The sequence below is a fragment of the Macaca nemestrina genome, chromosome 18 (genome assembly GCF_043159975.1).
Source record: "Macaca nemestrina isolate mMacNem1 chromosome 18, mMacNem.hap1, whole genome shotgun sequence".
Taxonomy (NCBI): domain Eukaryota; kingdom Metazoa; phylum Chordata; class Mammalia; order Primates; family Cercopithecidae; genus Macaca; species Macaca nemestrina.
Window position 1 is genome coordinate 20,566,086 of NC_092142.1, and position 19,331 is coordinate 20,585,416.

Sequence of the window (19,331 nt, forward strand, 5' to 3'; positions counted from 1 at the left end):
ATGTGGAGTGGGTAGCCTCCGTATTGATTAAGAAGGGGACGGACTTACCCTTCACTGTAAGAGTTACCCAAAGCATCTTTGATGGTCCAGGAGGCTTCCGAGGCGATGGGACAGCGACAGTCTTCAGCCACTAAGCCGAGAAGATCTGGGAAGGAGTCAGTCAGAGCCTTGGGCCAGAGTTCTGGGGGCTCTGGGAGTGACTGCCGGATGAGTTGGACAGTCCGATTTCCAGTGGGGTCCCGTACAGATGGGACACTGTTTAGGAGGAATCCGGGGCTGCGGGCATTCCTTGGCCCAGTGGCCAGATTTCTGGCACTTGTAGCAAACTCCTGGGGAAGGAGGTTCTGGAGGAACCCCTGGCAGCTGCGGTTCAGGCATTTGCAGTTCTTGTGTGCTGGAGATATGGCTGAGGTCTGTCTCACAGTGGAGGCAAGGAATTGCAACTCAGAAATACATTGCTACTTGGTTGCCCCTACTCTATTATTGTACACCTTGAAGGCGAGGTTAATTAAGTCCTGTTGTGGGTTTGAGGGCTGGAATTTAATTTTTGGAGCTTTATTTGATGTCAGGAGCAGATTGGGTAATAAAATGATGTTGAGAATGAGACAGCCTTCTGACTTTTCAGGGTCTAGGGCTGTAAAGCATCTCAGGGTTGCTGCCAAATAGGCCATGAACTGGGTTGAGTTCTTATATTTGATTAAAAAAAGAGCCTAAATGCTGATTTGGGAGAGGTCAAATAAAGAAAAAGGAGCATTAACCTTGACTATGCCTTCAGCTCCAACCACCTCTCTAAGAGGAAATTGTTGGGCAAGTGGTGGAGGGCTAGTCGCGGAACAAAACTGTAAGCAAGACCGGGTGTGAGGAGGGGAGGTGATAGAAGGATTATAGGGTGGGGGAGCAGAAGCTGAGGAAAAATTGGGACCTAGCTCGGCCTGGCGAGGAGCAGCCTGGGGAGGAGGGGAGAGGTCAGATGGGTCTGTAGAAAAGGAAGATTCAAAAGACTCAGAGACGCTTGGGGTTGGGAGTGAAGGGACAGGCGGGAGGGAAAGGAGATTTGGGACGAGTCTCGTTGGGAGCAGAGACTAGGGAGGGATCAACGTGTAAAAGAATGCCTGGATGTCAGGCACCTCAGACCATTTGCCCATTTTTCGACAAAAATTATCTCGATCTTGTAGGATAGACACATCGAAAGTGCCATTCTCTGGCCACTTGGAACTACTGTCAAGTTTGTACTGGGGCCAAGTGGTGTTGCAGAAGAAAAGAAGATGCTTAGATTTTAGGTCAGGTGAGAGTTGAAGAGGTTTTAAGTTCTTGAGAACACAGGCTAAGGGAGATGAAGGAGGAATGGAGGGTGGAAGGTTGCCCATAGTGAAGGAGGCAAGTTTAAAGAGAAGGGTAGAGACACGGAGAAGGGGGTGGGGAGCAGCCCTGGACTGCAACATGGGTGAGCAGCCAAAGCAGGCGTCCCTGCAATTGACTTGCCACCAAGGGAATGTGGGTGAATGACCAAGACAGGCATCCCCATGGAGATCAGACACCATTGGAACGTGGGTGAATAAACAGAGAGGCGTCCCCACAATGATTAAACACCAAGGAAAGGCTGCCTTCCCGAGTCCATGACTGGTGCCAGAGTTTTGGGTCCACGGATAAAATGTGTCTCCTTTGTCTCTACCAGAAAACGAAAGGAATTGAAATTAAGAGAAGGGAGAGATTGAAGGGTGGCACCAAGATTGAAAGGAGAAAGAGGTTGAGGGATAGTGAGAGAGGTTGGAGAAGAGAGTAAAAAGAGGCTGCTTACCAGATTTAAAATTGGTGAGATGTTCCTTGTGTTGGTTGGTCTGAGGACCCAATGTCGTAGGTGGATCTCTTCACGGAGTGAGGATGAGAACAGGGGACTGGTCTCCCGAAGAAATCCCTCTAACCTGGGTCTTTGGCACCAAATGTCTCATGCATCCCTGTGAAGAGATCACCAAACAGGCTTTGTGTGAGCAATGTGGCTGTTTATTTCACCTGGGTGCAGGCGGGCTGAGTACGAAAAAGGAGTCAGCAAAGGGTGGTGGGATTATCATTAGTTCTTATAGGTTTTGGGATAGGCGGTGGAGCTAAGAGCAATGTTTTGGGGGCAGGGGGCGGATCTCACAAAGTACATTCTCAAGGGTGGGGAGGATTACAAAGAACCTTCTTAAGGGTAGGGGGAGATGATAAAGGGTGGGGGAGATTACAAAGTACATTGATCAGTTAGGTTGGGGCAGAAATAAATCACAATGGTGGAATGTCATCAGTTAAGGCTATTTTCACTTTTTTTGTGGATCTTCAGTTGCTTCAGGCCATCTGGATGTATACATGCAGGTCACTGGGGATATGATGGCTTAGCTTGGGCTCAGAGGCCTGACGGTCAGGGAGGGATTTATTTTATGGTTGGAATATTTCTGATTGCAGATGTCATTTGTGGTTTATGGGCATGCTGACCTTGGCCACGAGGCTGATGCCCTTTGGATTTAGGCAGTTTTTGATCAAGGTGAACTTTAAAATGGTGGTGCTTGTCCAAGATGGCAATGCTCCTGCTCTGTCAAGATCTAGAATCCTCATATTGAAATGATGAGACCCAATCTGAACTACAGGTCCTCTCTATCCCCACGTCCTGTATCTCCATCACATGAATCAAGGAATCAGTTTTGCAACTGAGTTTTGAAATTTTAGGAATATTTATCACTGAGAATCATTTGTCAAAAGACAGAACAAAGAGAGAGCTTTCTTTTTAGAAAAGAAGGTCTTAGAAAGTTAGAGAAAGTTATATCTCAAATATATTAGTGTTATCCATTTGACTCTTTAAAGTGAAGTGCAGAGAGAGGAAAGAGTGAAGAACCTTGAGCTCTTTGTGAGATAACTAGCTGTTCCATTCACAAGAAGCCTAACCTACTAACAAGATTTTCCAGAAAGAAGAAAAACTCTATTTACCTAACATACAAATAACTGAGCCAGTTTTCCTTGCTTCCAGTGAGTCTGAAATTTGTATCCCCTCATTTTCTTCCTCTCAATATATTTCATTATATATTTACTAAATTGACTATTATTATTGCCAACAAAAAGAGTCAAACTCTGTGAAATATTTGAAGAGATTTATTCTGAGCCAAATATGAGTGACCATGGCCCATGACACAGCCCTCAGGAGGTCTTGAGAACATGTGCCCAAGGTGGTAGGTGTACAGCTTGGTTTTATATATTTTAGGGAGGCGTGAGACATCAGTCAAATACATTTAAGAAATACATCGATTTGGTTCAGAAAGGCAGGACAACTCAAAGCAGGGGCTTCCAGGCTATAGGTATATTTAAACATTTTCTGGTTGACAGTTGGTTGAATTTATCTGAACACCTGGGATCAATGGAAAGGAATGTTCAGGTTAAGATAAAGGATTGTGGAGACCAAGTTTTATTGTGCAGAGGAATCTCTCAGATAGCAGACTTCAGAGAGAGAGCAGGTTGTAAAGTGTTTCTTATTGGACCTAAAAGGGTTCTTGGCTCTTAGTTGATTATCTCCTGGATCTGGAAAGAAAGGAAAGAAAACATTCTAAAGAATGTGGACTTTTCCCACAAGAGACTTTGCAGGGCAATTTCAAGGTATGGCAAGGAAATATATTTTGGGGTTAAATAGTTTTTCCTTGTCTCATAATGTTATGCCAAAGTCAGATTGAAAAGTAAGTCACGATATACAGGCCAAATTAAAACCCATCTGATGAGAATTTATGGTTTGTAATGCATGATTCCCTAGAACCCTTAGGTAGGAATTTGGGCAAGATAAAAAATTAGCTCTTAGTCGTCATTATGAAGAGAGATTTTAAAAGAGAGACTATTGTCACTCTTCTGTTGAATCCCTTTGTAAGTGTAAATTTGAACTGTCTCAAGCACTTGATGTCTCCCTGCTGTTGTGTTATTAAGAAATTATTTTAGGCAGATAGAAAGGAAAAGGGGTCCTTGGGAAGTTTTTGTTTCCTTTAAAGCAGTTCCAGAAACGTTTCTTCTCTAGCAGGAAAGCCCTGGTTCTTAGAGCCCGGCTGGGAAGCTTTGATATGCAAATGCTGGCCATTAGAAACTGGGTCTACCCAAACATGGTGATTCCTGCCATCTTCTTGTTGCTCTTGCCCCCACATGTGCCTGGCAACATGGCCACCCCCACATATTCCCCAGTGTGTAGAACATCTTGGGGATCTGCATTTGCATATTAAAAGGCTAGGGTGGGAGGGACAGTTTTTTCTCAGGCTACATGAAAGACATGCCTGGTCAAACTGAGAGGTGACAGCATGCTGGCAGCCCTCGCTCACTCAGCACCTCCTCGGCCTCAGCGCCCACTCTGGCTGCACTTGAGGAGCCCTTCAGCCCACTGCTGCACTGTGGGAGCCCCTCTCTGGGCTGGCCAAGGCTGGAGCTGGCTCCCTATGCTTGTGGGGAGGTATGGAGGGAGATGCCTGGGCGGGAACCGGGGCTGCGCAAGGCGCTAGCAGGCCAGTGTGAGTTCCAGGTGAGTGTGGGCTCAGAGGGCCCCACACTCTGAGCGGTTGGCCAGTGCTGCTGGCTCCAGGCAGTAAGGGGCTTAGCACCTAGGCCAGCATCTGCAGAGGATGGGCTGGGTCCCACAGCAGTGCCTGCCCTCCCCTGCCATGCTGGAATTCTCCCCCGGCCTCAGCCACTTCCCCTTGGGGCAGGGCTCCGGACCTGCAGCCCGCCAAGCCCGAACCACCCCCAGCCTGCCCTGGGCCGCCATGGGCTCCCGCAAGGCCTGAGCCTCCCCGATGGGCACCACCCCCTGCTCCGTGGTACCCAGTCCCATCTACTGCCCAAGGGCCGAGTAGTACGGGCACGTGAGGTGGGACTGGTGGGCAGCTCCGCCTGCGGCCCCTGTGTGGGATCCACTAGGCAAAGCCAGCTGGGCTCCTGAGTCGGGTGGGAACTTGGAGAACTTTTATGTCTAGCTAAAGGATTGTAAATGCACCAATTAGCACTCTGTGTCTAGCTTAAGGTTTGTAAATGCACCAGTCAGTGCTCTGTGTCTAGCTAATCTAGTAGGGACTTGGAGAACTTTTGTGTCTAGCTAAAGGATTGTAAATGCACCAATCAGCACTCTGTGTCTAGCTCAGGGATTGTAAAAACACCAATTAACACTCTGTCAAAATGGACCAATCAACTCTCTGTAAAATGGACCAATCAGCAGGATGTGGGTGGGGTCAGATAAGGGAATAAAAGCAGGCTGCGGGAGCCAGCAGTGGCAACCTGCTTGGGGCTGGTGTAACACTGTGGAAGCTTTGTGTTTTCGTTCTTTGCAATAAATCTTGCTGCTGCTCACTCTGGGTCTGCACTGCCTTTTTGAGCTGTAACACTCACTGCAAAGGTCTGCAGCCTTCACTCCTGAAGCCAGCAAGACCATGAACCCACCAGAAGGAATGAACTCTGAACACGTCCGAACAGTGTCAGAAGGAACAAACTCCAGACACCACATCTTTAAGAACTGTCACACTCACGGTGAGGGTCCGCAGCTTCATGTTTGAAGTCAGTAAGACCAAGAACCCACCAATTCCGGACACAAAACCAATACCCTGAGCCCTATGCAAATCAGACACCACCTCCTCCAGCCTCCTCATATAAACACCCACTTTTCCACCACACATGGAGTTTTCTCTTTGTTGGAATCCCCCCTCCCTCTGTCTCTGTACAGGAGAGCTGTTTTCTTCTTCTTTCCTTTTTTCTTGCCTATTAAACTTTTCACTCCTTAAAACCACTCCTATTGGTGCAAGACCAAGAACCCTGCTGTTCCTCCAGTCGTCTGAGCCGTATCAGTTGCAGAGCTCCACAAGCACAGGCTTCCTGCCTCATTCCCTTAACTTTTAACTGTCAAAAGGAAATCCCCTGAATTAATTCAAGATTGGCTTATATACTCCTTCAAGGACAAATCTTTCATGTGAGGAACACTTGAGCCTCTGCATAGAAGACTAAAATACTTGCAGGAGCTATGCCTGGGTGCTCAGTCTCATAAAAGAATCCCCAAATTATGGAAAGCAAATATCTATGTATTTTTGCATACACCTCCAAAGGGAAATACTGCGTGATGTGAGGAAGACTCACCTGAAAACATTGGAGTTTGTGAACCCTGACCTAGAATGAACTTTTGATTAATTAAGAGACAGGAGTAGTTGTGGCAGAATAAAAAATAAGATGAGATTACTGTTTTAGAAACTCAAAAAGTCATGTTTTAAGAAGAATATGTTGCGAAGAGTCATCTAGGGTGAGGATAAGAAAAGAAGAAAGTAGATTTGGCAATTAGAAAGCCAAGAGACTTCCCCTTCTCAGCTACATAACAAACACTGTGAATAATACTTTGACAAAAATAGTGAACTGAGAAGAAAATATGGAATTGGCATAGACCAGCAATAAAGTGAACGCCAGTGTCCTTGGAAGTAAGCAAGCATTTGTTTTTTTAAACATGAAACAAAATGAGTTTTCAAAGTTATGCAAAATATTAAGACAGACTACAATTTACCAGAGGGTTTATTTGTTTTTGGCTTTATAAGTACATGGGTATAATTGCAAATTAAGTTTGTATTTATATTTTAGCTTATACATTGAGGATTGTATTTATTTTTTCAAATTTTCTAATTGACAAAGTTGGATGTATTAATAATGTACAAAATGTTTTGAAATATTATCTATATATATTGTAGAATAGATAAATCTAGCTAATTAGCATATGCATGACCTCAAATATGTATCATTTTTGTTGTGAGAGCACTTACCCAATTAGCTATAGTCCCCATGCTGTGCAATAGAGCTCTTGAACTCATTGCTATTATTAAACTGAATTTGTGTATCTTTTGCTCAACAACTCCCCCTCTGGTAATCGCCATTCTACTCTCTACTTCTATGAGATCTGCTTCTTTGGGATTCCACATATGAGTGAGATTGTGCAGTATTGTCTTTCTGTGCCTGGCTTATTCACTTAACATAATGTCCTCCCGGTTCACTTATGTTGTCACCACGGAACAGGATTTCCTTCTCATTATGGATGAATGGTGTTCTGTTGTGTATATATACCACATTTTCTTTATGCATTCATCCATTGATGAACACAGGTTGATTCCACTGTGAATAGCACTGCAATAAACATGGGCGTGCAGCTATCACTTTGACATACTGATTTTGTTTCCTTTAGCTGTATATCCATCATGAGATTGCTGGATCGTATGATAGTTCTATTTTTAATTATTTTAGCAACCTCCATACTGTTTTCCCTAATGCCTTTACTAATTTACATTCCCACCAACTGTGCAAGGGTTTTTTTCCCACATCCTGGTCAACACTTACCATTTGATAATAGCCATTCTAAAAAGAGTGAGGTCATATCGCATTGTGGTTTTGATTTGCATTTCCCTGATGATGAGTAATGTTGAGCATTTTTTCATATACCTGTTGGCCATTTCTATGTCTTCTTTTGAGAAATGTCTGTTCAGGATTTTTGCCCATTTGTAATTAAGTTGCTTTTCATGCAACTGAGTTGTTTGACATCCTGGTCTTTTATGGACATTAACCCCTTATCAGATGTATGCTTTGCAAGCATTTTCTCCTATTCTGCAGTTTATCTCTTCATTATCATTTCATTTATTTAGCAGAAGCTTTTTAGCTTAATATAATCCCATCTATCTATTTCTGCTTTTGTTGTCTGTCATGTCTAAAAAAATCATTGCTTAGACTAATGCCATGGAGCTTTTCCCCTGTTTTCTTCTGGAAGTTTCACAGTTTCTGTCTAGAGTATTTATGGCTTTCTATATCTAAGAACACATCTATATCTAAGAACACATGCCTTTTCTTTCTTTTTCTTGTCTAATTGCTCTGGCTAGGACTTCTAGTGCAATGCTGAATGTAAATGGTGAGAGTGGACATCTTTGTCTTATTTTAAAGCTTAGAGGAAAAGCTTTCAGTTTGTTTTCCCCGTTGAGTATGATTTTAGCCCTGGGTTTGTCATATATGGCCTTTATTGTGCTGAGGTATATTCCCTCTATACCTAAGTTGTTGAGAGATTTTTATCATTAAAGAGTATTGAATTTTCCAAATGCTTTTTTTGTGTCTATTGAAATAATCATATGGTTTTTGTCTTTCATTCTGTTAATGTGATGTATCACATTTATTGATTTGCATATGCTGAACCATCTGTGCATCCCTGGAATGAATCCCACTTGATCATGGTCAATGATCCTTTTAATGTGCTGCTGAATTTGGTTTTCTATTATGTTGTTGAGGATTTTTGCATTTATGTTCATCAGGGATATTGGCTTATAGTTTTTTATGTGTTGTTGGGTCCTTGTCTGGTTTTAATATTAGGGTAATATTGGCCTTATGAGTTTGGAAGTATTCTTACCTCTTAAATTTTTTGAAAGAGTTTGAGAACAATTGGTATTCATCCTTAAATCTTTGGTAGAATTTAGCAGTAAAGCCACTAGGTCCTAGGCTTTTCTTTGGTAGGAGACTTTTTATTACTTATTCAATCTACTGGCTCATTATTGGTCTGTTTAGATAGTGTGCTTTTTCATAATTCCGTCTTTGTAGGTTGCATGTGTCAAAGAATGCATACATTTTTCTGTTATCAAATTTTTAAGGTATAATTGTTTATTATAGTGTCTCCTGATCCTTTGTATTAATGTGGTATCAAATATGTTTCCTTTTTCATTTATAATTTTATTTATTTCGATTTTCTCTCTTTTTTCTTAGTCTAGCTAGAGATTTGTCAGTTTTCTTAATCTTTTCAGAAAACCAACTTTTACTTCTGTGATTTTTTCCTGAACGCTGTGTTCCTCACAACGTGTAAGAGATTTGGCTGGGCGTGGTGCCTCATGCCTGTAATCCCAGCACTTTGGGAGGTTGAAGCTGGTGGATTATGAGGTCAGGTGATTGAGACCATCCTGGCCAATATGGTGAAACCCTGTCTCTACTAAAAATACAAAAAACTTAATAATAATAATCAGCCTGGCATGGTGGCACACACCTGTAGTCCCAGCTACTCAGGAGGCTGAGGCAGGGGAATCGCTTGAACATGGGAGGTGAAGTTTGCAGTGAGCCGAGATCATACCACTGCATTCCAGCCTGAGCAACAGAGTGAGACTCCATCTCAAAAAATAAATAAATAAATAAATAAATAAATAAATAAATAAATGACTAAGGTCAACAGATGCAGTCAATAACTTCAAATAAAAGCCACTTTTAATGCTAGCTTATAAAGCTGGGGTAGGAAAAAGATGATGCAACAAGATTCTCCAGTGATTGTTCCCCTACAGAACCATCAATTTGAATAACTATTCACACACATGCACACAAAAAATACCTTCAGAAGAACTATAGAAATCAGATGAGAGATCACAGTACCTTATTATAGCACAATAATAAGAAAAAAATATTGAGGATGGTAGGAAGGACAGTTTTTTATTATCCATGTCACCCCTCTCTGAAGCTCAGAAAGCACAGGTGGAGAAAGATAACATTAGCTTGAGGGAAAGACGGAGAAATAAAAGGATGACTTTGTCTTAAACCTTAATAGCATGTCTGCTACAGTAAAACCCAGCAACGGGCAGACCTCCCCTGTCCCTAAATCTAAGTCAGTACCTGCAAATTGGGCAAACCTGCATCAGCACTAGGTAAGAACCCATAGTCCCTGCAAGGTGGATTCGATCTCCAGTCTGCATCAACACCAGCCAACCAACTATCCTGGGCTCTGGATAGTTCTCAGTGGCAGGCAGTCCTCAATGTCCACCACCTTCAGTCATGCCCCAGAGCTACATCAGCCTTAGCAGCCATGATATTCCAGCCAGGCACTGTGTTGACCATGGTGGTCCGGGCTTAGAGTGCCTTCTAGTTTTTCAGTGGCTTCAGCAATCTCAGGCTTAGGGACTACCCTAGGTGGCCTGCCCAGAATCTCTGTACAGAATTACTGTTGAAGCGTGTTCCTAGATGAAGCCAGTCAGGGAAGACTAGAATAAGTGCTTCTTCAAATGTGCAGGCCTGCAACAACAAGGGTCATGAATAATCCAGCAAGCATGACATCACCAAATAGACAAAATAAAATGCCAATGACTGACCCTAAAGAAGGTGATATATGAACTGCCTGACAAAGAATTCACAATAACGGTTTTAAGGAAGCTCAGCAAACCCCCCCAAAAATACAAAATACAGAGAAACTGTCCAAAGAAATGAGGAAAACAATAACCAGAGCTAGGAATTTAATAGAGATATGGAAATAATTTTTAAAAAGAAATCCTGGACTTTAATAGCATCAACAGTATAATTGGTCAAGCAAAAGAAAGTCTGTGAACTTAAAGATAGGTTTTTGAGAATATATAGTCAGAGGAGGAAAAAGCAGAAAAGGGAATGAAGAGAACTTATGGAATTTATGGAAAGTGTTAAAGGGCAAATATTTAAGTCATGTGTTTAAAAAAAAGTGAAAAGAAAGACAAAGGAGTAGAAAGTGTATTTAAAGAAATAAGAGCAGAACACTTTTCAAACCTGGAGAAAAATATAAATATCCAAGTATAGGAAGGTCAAAGGTGTCTAACCAAATTGAATCCAAGTGAGGCTACGAGAGATCAATTTAAAAGACTGAAGAAAGAAAATAAAAAGAAGCAAGACCTTATGAGCAAGTACTAGCAGAAACCACAAACTATAGAATCAAACCTGCACATATTTCAGATTTATAATTTTTTAGAATAGAATGTAAAACATGTATGTTTAAAATATCTAAACAGAGTCTCAAATATGAGAAATAATATAATACACACATATACACAAGTATTGGGATCCTTTTAGATTTGAAAAGATCTAAATAGAATCTTGAGAAATGAGAAAGAATTATAATTTAAATTAAGAATCAATAGATATTGTAGACAGTTGGCATGAGAATTAGTGATAAATGGAAAAACATTTCATGCTCATGGGTTGGAAGGATCAGTATCATAAAAATGGCCATACTGCCCAAAAAATCTACAGATTCAACACTATTTCTATCAAACCACCAATGACATTCTTCTCAGAATTAGAAAAACTATTCTAAAACTCATATGGAACCAAAAAATAGCCTGATTAGCCAAAGCAATCCTAAACAAAAAGAACAAAGATGGGGAGGCATCACGCTACCTGACTTCAAACTCTATTATAAAGCTATAGCTATCAAAACAGCATGGTATTGGTACAAAAACAGTCATATAGACCAATGGAACAGAATAACAAAAATAAAGCCACACACTTAAAATCATCTGATTTTTGGCAAGACCAACAAAAACAAGCAATGGGGAAACTCTTCCTTATTTAATAAATGATGCTGGGATAACTAGCTAGCCATATGCGGAAAATTGAAACTAGACCCCTACATTTCACCAGGTACAAATATTAAATAGATCAAAGGTTTAAATGTAAGACCTCAAACTATGAAAATCCTAGAAGACAAACTAGGAAAATCTCTTCTTGACATTGGCCTTGGCAAAGAATTTTCAGTTAAGTCCCCAAAAGCAATTGCAACAAAAACAAAAATTGACAAGTGGGATCTAATTAAAGAGCTTATGCACAGTAAAAGAAAATATCAACAGACAACCTACAAAGTGGGAGAAGATATTCACAAACTGTGCATCTGACAAAGGCCTAATATCCAGAATCTATAAGGAACTTAAGCAAATTAAGAAGAAAATAATAATAATAGCCCCATTTAAAAAGGGCAAAGAACATGAACAGAAACTTCTTCAAAAGAAGACATTAGAAGCAGCTAACAAACATATTTTTAAAAACACTCAGCATCACTAATCATCAGAGAAATGCAAATCAAGACCACAATGTGACACCATCTCAAACTAGTCGTAATGACTATTATCAAATGATCAAAAAGCAGCAGCTAGTGATTTCATAGAAAAAAGGGAATACTGTTAGTGGGAATATAAATTAATGCAGTCATTACAGAAAGCAATGTGGAGATTTATCAAAGAACTTAAAATAGAACTACAATTCAGCAAGTCCATTACTAGGTATATACCCAAAGGAAAAGAAATGATTCTACCAAAAAGACACATGCACTCGTATGTTCGTTGCAGTACTATTCACAATAGCAAAGACATGGAATCAACTAGGTGCCCATCAGTGGTAGACCGGATATAAAGAAAATGTACATATACACCATAGAATACTACACAGCCATAAAAAAAAAAGAATAAAATCATGTCCTTTGCAGCAACATGGATACAGTTGGAGGCCATAACTCTAAGCAAATTAACACAGGAAGAGAAAATCAAATACTACATGTTCTCATTTATAAGTGGGAGCTCAACATTGAGCATAAATGGACATAAACATGAGAACAATCGATACTGTAGACTACCAGAGTGGGGAGGGAGTGAAGGGGGCATGGGTTGAAAAACTGCCTATGCTGTACTGTGCTCACTGCCTGGGTGACGAGATCCATACCCTAAACCTCAGCATCACACAATATTCCCAGGTAATAGACCTGTACAGGTACCCCCTGTATCTAAAATAAAAGCTAAAATTGTTAAAAATTCTTCAGAAATAATTGCAACAACTGATAACAAAAGAAATATACTTAATGTATCCCATAAGATTTAAAAAATGGAAAATATGAAAGCATGTTAAAAGTCATGGAAGACAGACATTCCAATGTACAGGCAAAAAGAGTTCAGAAAGAAATAATAGAAGACAAGGGGTTCATGTTTGGCTGAGAATTTCCAGAATTATTCAAAGACAAATCTTCAGTTTCAGAAGCTCACTGAATTGTTTTAAATTCTCACCTAGACACATCATTGTGAAATTTCAGAACACCAAGGCTGAAGAGATCTTTGAGGCAACCGGAGATAAAACTTAAATAGGCAGGTTAAAATATCCTGTGTAACCACTGAAAGAATATTTTTAAAGTATAACTTCTGAAACACATAAATACTAGCAATACAGAAGAAAAGAAAACTAAGTCACATCCAAAAGATGGGCGAAGGGAGAAAAATTGAAATAGAAAAGAATACATGGCAAAGCAATATGATGATAGTAATTAACCCAAATATATCATTAGCAAAATTAAATAGCAACAAAATATGCTCATTAAATAAACAAGATTGCATTCTGGATTCTCCCTGACCCCAAATTCTAGCTTCATGCATTTTACAGGAGGCATAGTTAAAAAAATAAAGACACAGAAAGTGCAAGAATGGCAAAGGATATAACAGGAAAAATACAAAAATAAAACAGTAGTGACTGAAAATAACCATTTTCATATCTAATTTTTGCCACGTGTATTTTTTTAACCAATCTTACAAGAGGTTTATCAATCTTGTTAGTCTTTTCAAAAAATAAGCTTTCAACTTTGTTGATTTTTTATTGCATTTTTAAAAATAAAATCTATTAAGAGAAAAAATACTTTTAACATTAAAAATTACTAGAGACAAAGAGGTTTACAACATGATAGCAGATTCAATTCAGCATGAAGTTATAAGAATTCCAAATTTTCACTTATATACCAATATAATGTAGACATATATATAGTCAAAATAACCAGTTGGAATAATAGGCAGACACACAACATTACAGAAGGAGATTTGAACATACCTCTCTTGTAACTGATGGATAAAGCAGTGGGGAAAATCAATGAATGTTATATATTGAACAGTACAGTTAATAAACTTGCGTTAATGGACATACACAGAATATAGATTCCCAAATCATGTTTTCAAACACATAAGTCTCAGAAACTGACCCAGATGATACATCATGAAAATTAATATGTAATGACGTATTTACTGACCATTAGGCAATTAAATTAAAAATGAGTAACAAAATGATAACTAGAAACAGAACACAAAATCGAGAATTTTAAAACACATTTTAATAGTTAATGGGCCAAAGAGAGAATCATAACAGAAATTAGAAAATATTTAGAACTGAAGAGAAATTTAAATACTCTGAAGCAAATGAGTTATTGGAGGAAATTTTATACCTTTAACTGCTAACATTAAAAAGCCTGAAACTTAACTAACATACTATCTAATTTAAATAGTTAGAAAAATAAGAGCCTAACAAATTCAAAGAAAGTGTAAAGAATGAACAAATAAAAGTAAAATTTAACCAAACAGAAAATGGGGCCGGGCGTGGTCGCTCACGCCTATAATCCCAGCAATTTGGGAGGCCGAGGCGGGTAGATCACCTGATGTCAAGAGTTCAAGACCAGCCTGGCCAACTTGGCAAAACAATACAAAATTAGCCAGGCGTGGTGGCGGGTGCCTGTAATCCCAGCTACTCGGGAGGCTGAGACAGGGAGAATTACTTAAATATATATATTTATATAGCTGTTATATAAATATATATTTGTATGTATATTTGTATAGCTGTTATAACATTGAAATCTAAGAAGATATGACAACTTTAGGCCAACAAATGTGAAAAATTTAAACAAATTGTTACATTTCTAAAAAATACACTTCACTAAATATGATTTAGAAGAATTAGAAAATTTAATTTGTACTTAAGTATTCAAGTAATTAAATTAATAGTTATAATTATTTCTACAAAGAAAGCACAAGGCCTAGATGGCTTTACTACTGAGTTCTATATATCCTTCCAGTTAGCACATAAAAACATAAGATGCTGCTTCTTAACTCCTCCTATGAGATGAGCAAAAGCCCCATGCCATAACCTGGCAAAATCATCACAAACTATTCTCATCCATGAATATAGATTCAAAAAATTCTGAACAAAATATTAGCAAATTGAATCTAGGAAGTTTACTTTTATATTAAAATATCTATCAACAAAATTCCCATTTTAAGGGATTAATGAGGAAACATAAAAATCTTAATAAATACAAATAGATCGTTGCTACATAGTAAAAAAAAAAAATTTAGTAAACAAGGATTAAGAGGAAGAAAAGTTGCTGAGCTTTATAATGGACATATGCATGTACAGAGACCTATAGCAAATATAGTATGCAGTACTGGCTCTTCAAAAGCATTTCCTTTAAAAATGGGGAACTAGATGAGGATGACAGCTATTGCCACTTCTGTTAAACATTATACATCAGTCTTAATTCCATTCTGTAATATAGAAAAGTTATTAAAGTGTGTATAGACTGAAAATAAACTACCATTAGTCAAAAATGCTATAAAATCTGAGGAAGTGTTACCGAAGTATAAGAACAGATGTGCCGAGGCAAGCCAAAGAAGCATGTATTAAATATGGTCCTCCCTAGAATTCTTTAGAGAGGATTTATAGGGTATTTCCATAATGATGTAAAGTTCTATTGGACAGTGCTAGTCTATAGGGTTAGCCCTTGATATTTTTTGCATCTGTACAAAAAGCCAATATCCAGAATTATTCATTCTGTGTCAATTATTTTTCTCTATATCAAGTTAAGATCTACTTAGGACTCATATCAAGTTAAGATCGACTTGCCATAATTTTAGCGTTTGAGGGTTCACGTCTTGGCCATCTCTCCCTGCTCAAAGTGTTTTATGAGAACTTTTTGTTTAGACCTGTCTTTTGTCCTCTTCCCAAATGTATGAATGCATTATCAAAATTCTACACTGGAAATTCCTAAATTAAACATGTTCATATCCCCAGGAACTTAGTCTCTAATTACTTATATGCACTTCGTTCTTTGGAAAGACATTAATTAACTTATCAGCTTGTTTCTTTGAAATTTTCTTGAACGCTCAAATGTTTCAGAATTTGCCCTATCCATTCTCTACTGTTGAATTCTAGCCTCTATCTCCTGGCTGTACTTTACTCCCTTAATCAATTCATGTTAGAAGTGTTGAAAAATAGCCACTAGTGACTTCCTGACCCTATCAAGTGCCAGGAAGACTTATATGGATACCCACTTCACCAAAAATACTTCAGAATTCTATAATCATCAGCACAAACTTTGTCACTGATGGCAGTGGCCACTCCAGACAGCCACTGGAATGTTCTTCAAAGATAATCGTCTGGTTTTCAATTTTCTGAGCTTGATTTGATCATCACTGGAGGATTTGTTGTCCTGGGGATAGTTGATTTCCCGTAATATAACCTAATCTTATCTTTTCAGAAAAGCTAACCAACATCTCAAACACCACCAGAACCGTCGTACGTAATTCATTGCTGCTCTTTCCCAATTACAACCTTGCAAAGTGCGTTAGTCAGTATACAACTATCTACGACGTGAAGATATTGTGCACCACCTTAAAGAAGCATCCTGTCCACCTAAATTGTAGCAAAGCAAGTAAGTACCTCAGGGTCCCTAAGTCTAGGAAATTAGCTTCAGGTTCATGCTGTAAAACATGTGGGGAATCTGCCCTTCCTTCATCAGAGAGCGTCAGGACACATGTTTGGTACATAAGTCCTTTTACAACGCTGGAAAAAACCTCCTTAAATAGAATAAAGCCTCAGTCTGGGTGCGGTGGTTCACGCCTGTAATCCCAGCACTTTGGGAGGTCAAGGTGGGCGGATCACCTGAGGTCAGGAGTTCGAGAGCAGCCTGGCCAACATAGAGAAACCCCGTCTCTACTAAAAATACAAATATTAGCCGGGCATGATGGTGCACACCTGTAATCTCAGCTACTCAGGAGGCTGAGGCAGGAGAATCTCTTGAACCCAGGAGGCAGAGGTTGCAGTGAGCCAAGATCGTGCCACTGCACTCCATCCTGGGCAACAGCCAGACTCCATCTCAAAAAACCAAACCAAAACAAATAAATATAATAAAGCCTCAAAAGCAAATCCAGGGTAAGTTTAAAGTGGTCTTCAGATATACAATAAGAAGTACTAATAATCAACCATGTACTAACTCTACCCGCGTTATTGTAAGTCTTCACAACAATCTCAAGTTACCTGTTTTTATACTCATTTGAGGAAAATGACTGTGTGTCATACAGCTCTTATGGTCCAGACTGGGATTCAAAGTTTTTTTCTTCCACTGCATAATGCATTCCCATAAGGAAGGATTTGTTCTGTCTTCACCGTTTTTATTTAATACTGTTTAGTGGTTATTAGTTTAAAAGTGTTGCAACTATGTTGCTCATTTTATTCCTATGTATCTTTTGATGCTATTATAAATGATATGACTTTTTGAATGTCATTTTTGTTTGTTGCTGATATAGAGAAATACAGTTGAAAATTTCATTTTCTGTATATTATTGAACTTGTAAAATTATTTTAATAATTTAGGTGTATATTTTTTATTTTAATGGATGTATTCAAAGCAGCTGCTAATAACGTATTTATTTTCCAATCCATGTACACTTATTTTTTGTTCTTGACTCCCTGCTTTGTCAAAGACACGTAGTTCAAATTTAATCAAATTGGTCATCATAGACCTTCAGTTTCGTTTCAATTTAAAAGATAACATTATAATATTTTACTATCAAGAATGATGTTTTCTATAGAAACCTTTTATCAGAATCGAGAAGTTTCTTTCTATTCTGTGTTTAGTTTATTTAATTATGAATACATGTTCAATCTTAACAGGTGTTTTTTACTGCTTCTGTTGAACTTTTCTTCTTTGTTCTCTTGAATGACATATTTATTCCATTGAACTACATGGTGAATTATACAAGCTGAATTTGCAATGGTACATGATAACAAATCAAGTAATAAATTAGGTAAAGCAAGCATTATTGTGATATATTAAATGTTATATATTGTGGATTAAGTTCACTAATATTAATTAAGGATTCTTGTGTCTATGTCTATTAAAAAGATTAACCTAAAATTATTGGGAATTTTTAGTGAAATACTTACCAACCTTTGGTATAAAAATTAAACAGAATGGGCATGGTGGCTCATGCCTGTAATTCCAGCACTTTGGGAGACCAAGGCAGGTGGATCACCTGAGGTCAGGAGTTTGAGTCCAGCCTGGCCAACATGGTGAAATCCTGTCTCTACTAAAAATACAAAAATTAGCTGGGCGTCGTGTTGCACGCCTGTAATCCCAGCTACTTGGGAAGCTGAGGCACAACTATCGCTTGAACGTGGAAGGCGGAGGTTGCAGTGAGCCGAGATCATCCCACTGCACTCCAGCCTGGGCAACAGAGTGAGACTCCATCTCAAAAAAATAAATAAATAAACTTTATAAAATAAAAAATAAAGTAAGAAGTGCTTCCTATTTTTTATTTGCTCAAAGATTTTGTGTATCTACCAACGTATCTTCTTAAATGTTTGGTGTTATTTCCTCTTAAATAGGGTGTAATTCATATGTGAAGTTAATTATGCATGGAGATTGTCCTTTGGGGAGGTTTTTAATTGTTCACATTTCTAAGTGAGAATTATTTGGGTATCTTATTAATAATCTGGGTGAGGAGTTGTTAGTTGAGTTTTACAGGACCTTTTCACTCCATCTAAATTTTCCAGTTTATTGGAATACATTTATTCACAATACCTTATGGTCTTTTTTTTTTTTTTTTTTTTTTTTTTTGAGACGGAGTCTTGCTGTGTCGCCCAGGCTGGAGTGCAGTGGCCGGATCTCAGCTCATTGCAAGCTCCGCCTCCCGGGTTTTTACGCCATTCTCCTGCCTCAGCCTCCCGAGTAGCTGGGACTACAGGCGCCCACCACCTCGCCCGGCTAGTTTTTTGTATTTTTTTAGTAGAGACGGGGTTTCACCGTGTTAGCCAGGATGGTCTCAAACTCCTGACGTCGTGATCCGCCCGTCTCGGCCTCCCAAAGTGCTGGGATTACAGGCTTGAGCCACCGCGCCCGGCCTTCCTTATGGTCTTTTTAACATCTGTAGGATTAATAATGATGTCTCCATTTTCATTTCTGTCTAATTTTTGCCACTTGTGTTTTTTTAAACAGTCTTAAAAGAAGTTTATCAACTTGTTAGTCTTCAAAAAATAAGTTTTCAATTTTCTTGATTTTTTATTGCATTTTTAAAAATTTATTTTCTACATTATTTTCTTCTTCTACATTCTAAATTTGGGGGATTAATTCTCTAATATCACAAGATGAGCCCTTAGATTGTTTATTGTCACTCTGCATTCTTTTTGTGACTAGAATGTATCTTAGTGTGCTTGGAGGGATTGGCATTTTTTCTACTTAGATGCTCTAAGCTTCTAACATCTGTGATTTGATGTCTCATTACTTTTGGAAGATTGTCATTCTTGGGAAGACAAAATTTCTGGGAAAAGTCAGGACAATTTGGAAGATAGAATTGTCCCTTGGAGACTTGAGATGTAGAAAGAAGGAAACATACAGCATAAGTTAAGGGTCCCGAAGAACCAAAAGGCTATCAGGAAATCAGAAAACTGTATCCACACTACCACCACCACCCCATCACACCCTCCCCAGTAAA

At 38.9% G+C, this 19,331-nt stretch overlaps 1 protein-coding gene across 2 annotated transcripts in view; it reads left to right on the forward strand.

The window, feature by feature from the left end:
• Positions 1–19,331, forward strand: part of LOC105485053 (phospholipid-transporting ATPase ABCA3-like) — a 178,404-nt gene that overhangs the window by 124,197 nt on the left and 34,876 nt on the right. For both annotated transcript variants that reach the window (XM_071084222.1, XM_071084221.1), the window contains exon 23: positions 16,097–16,270. In XM_071084222.1, the coding sequence (XP_070940323.1) occupies positions 16,097–16,270 (174 nt within the window). The remainder of the gene's footprint in view (positions 1–16,096; positions 16,271–19,331) is intronic.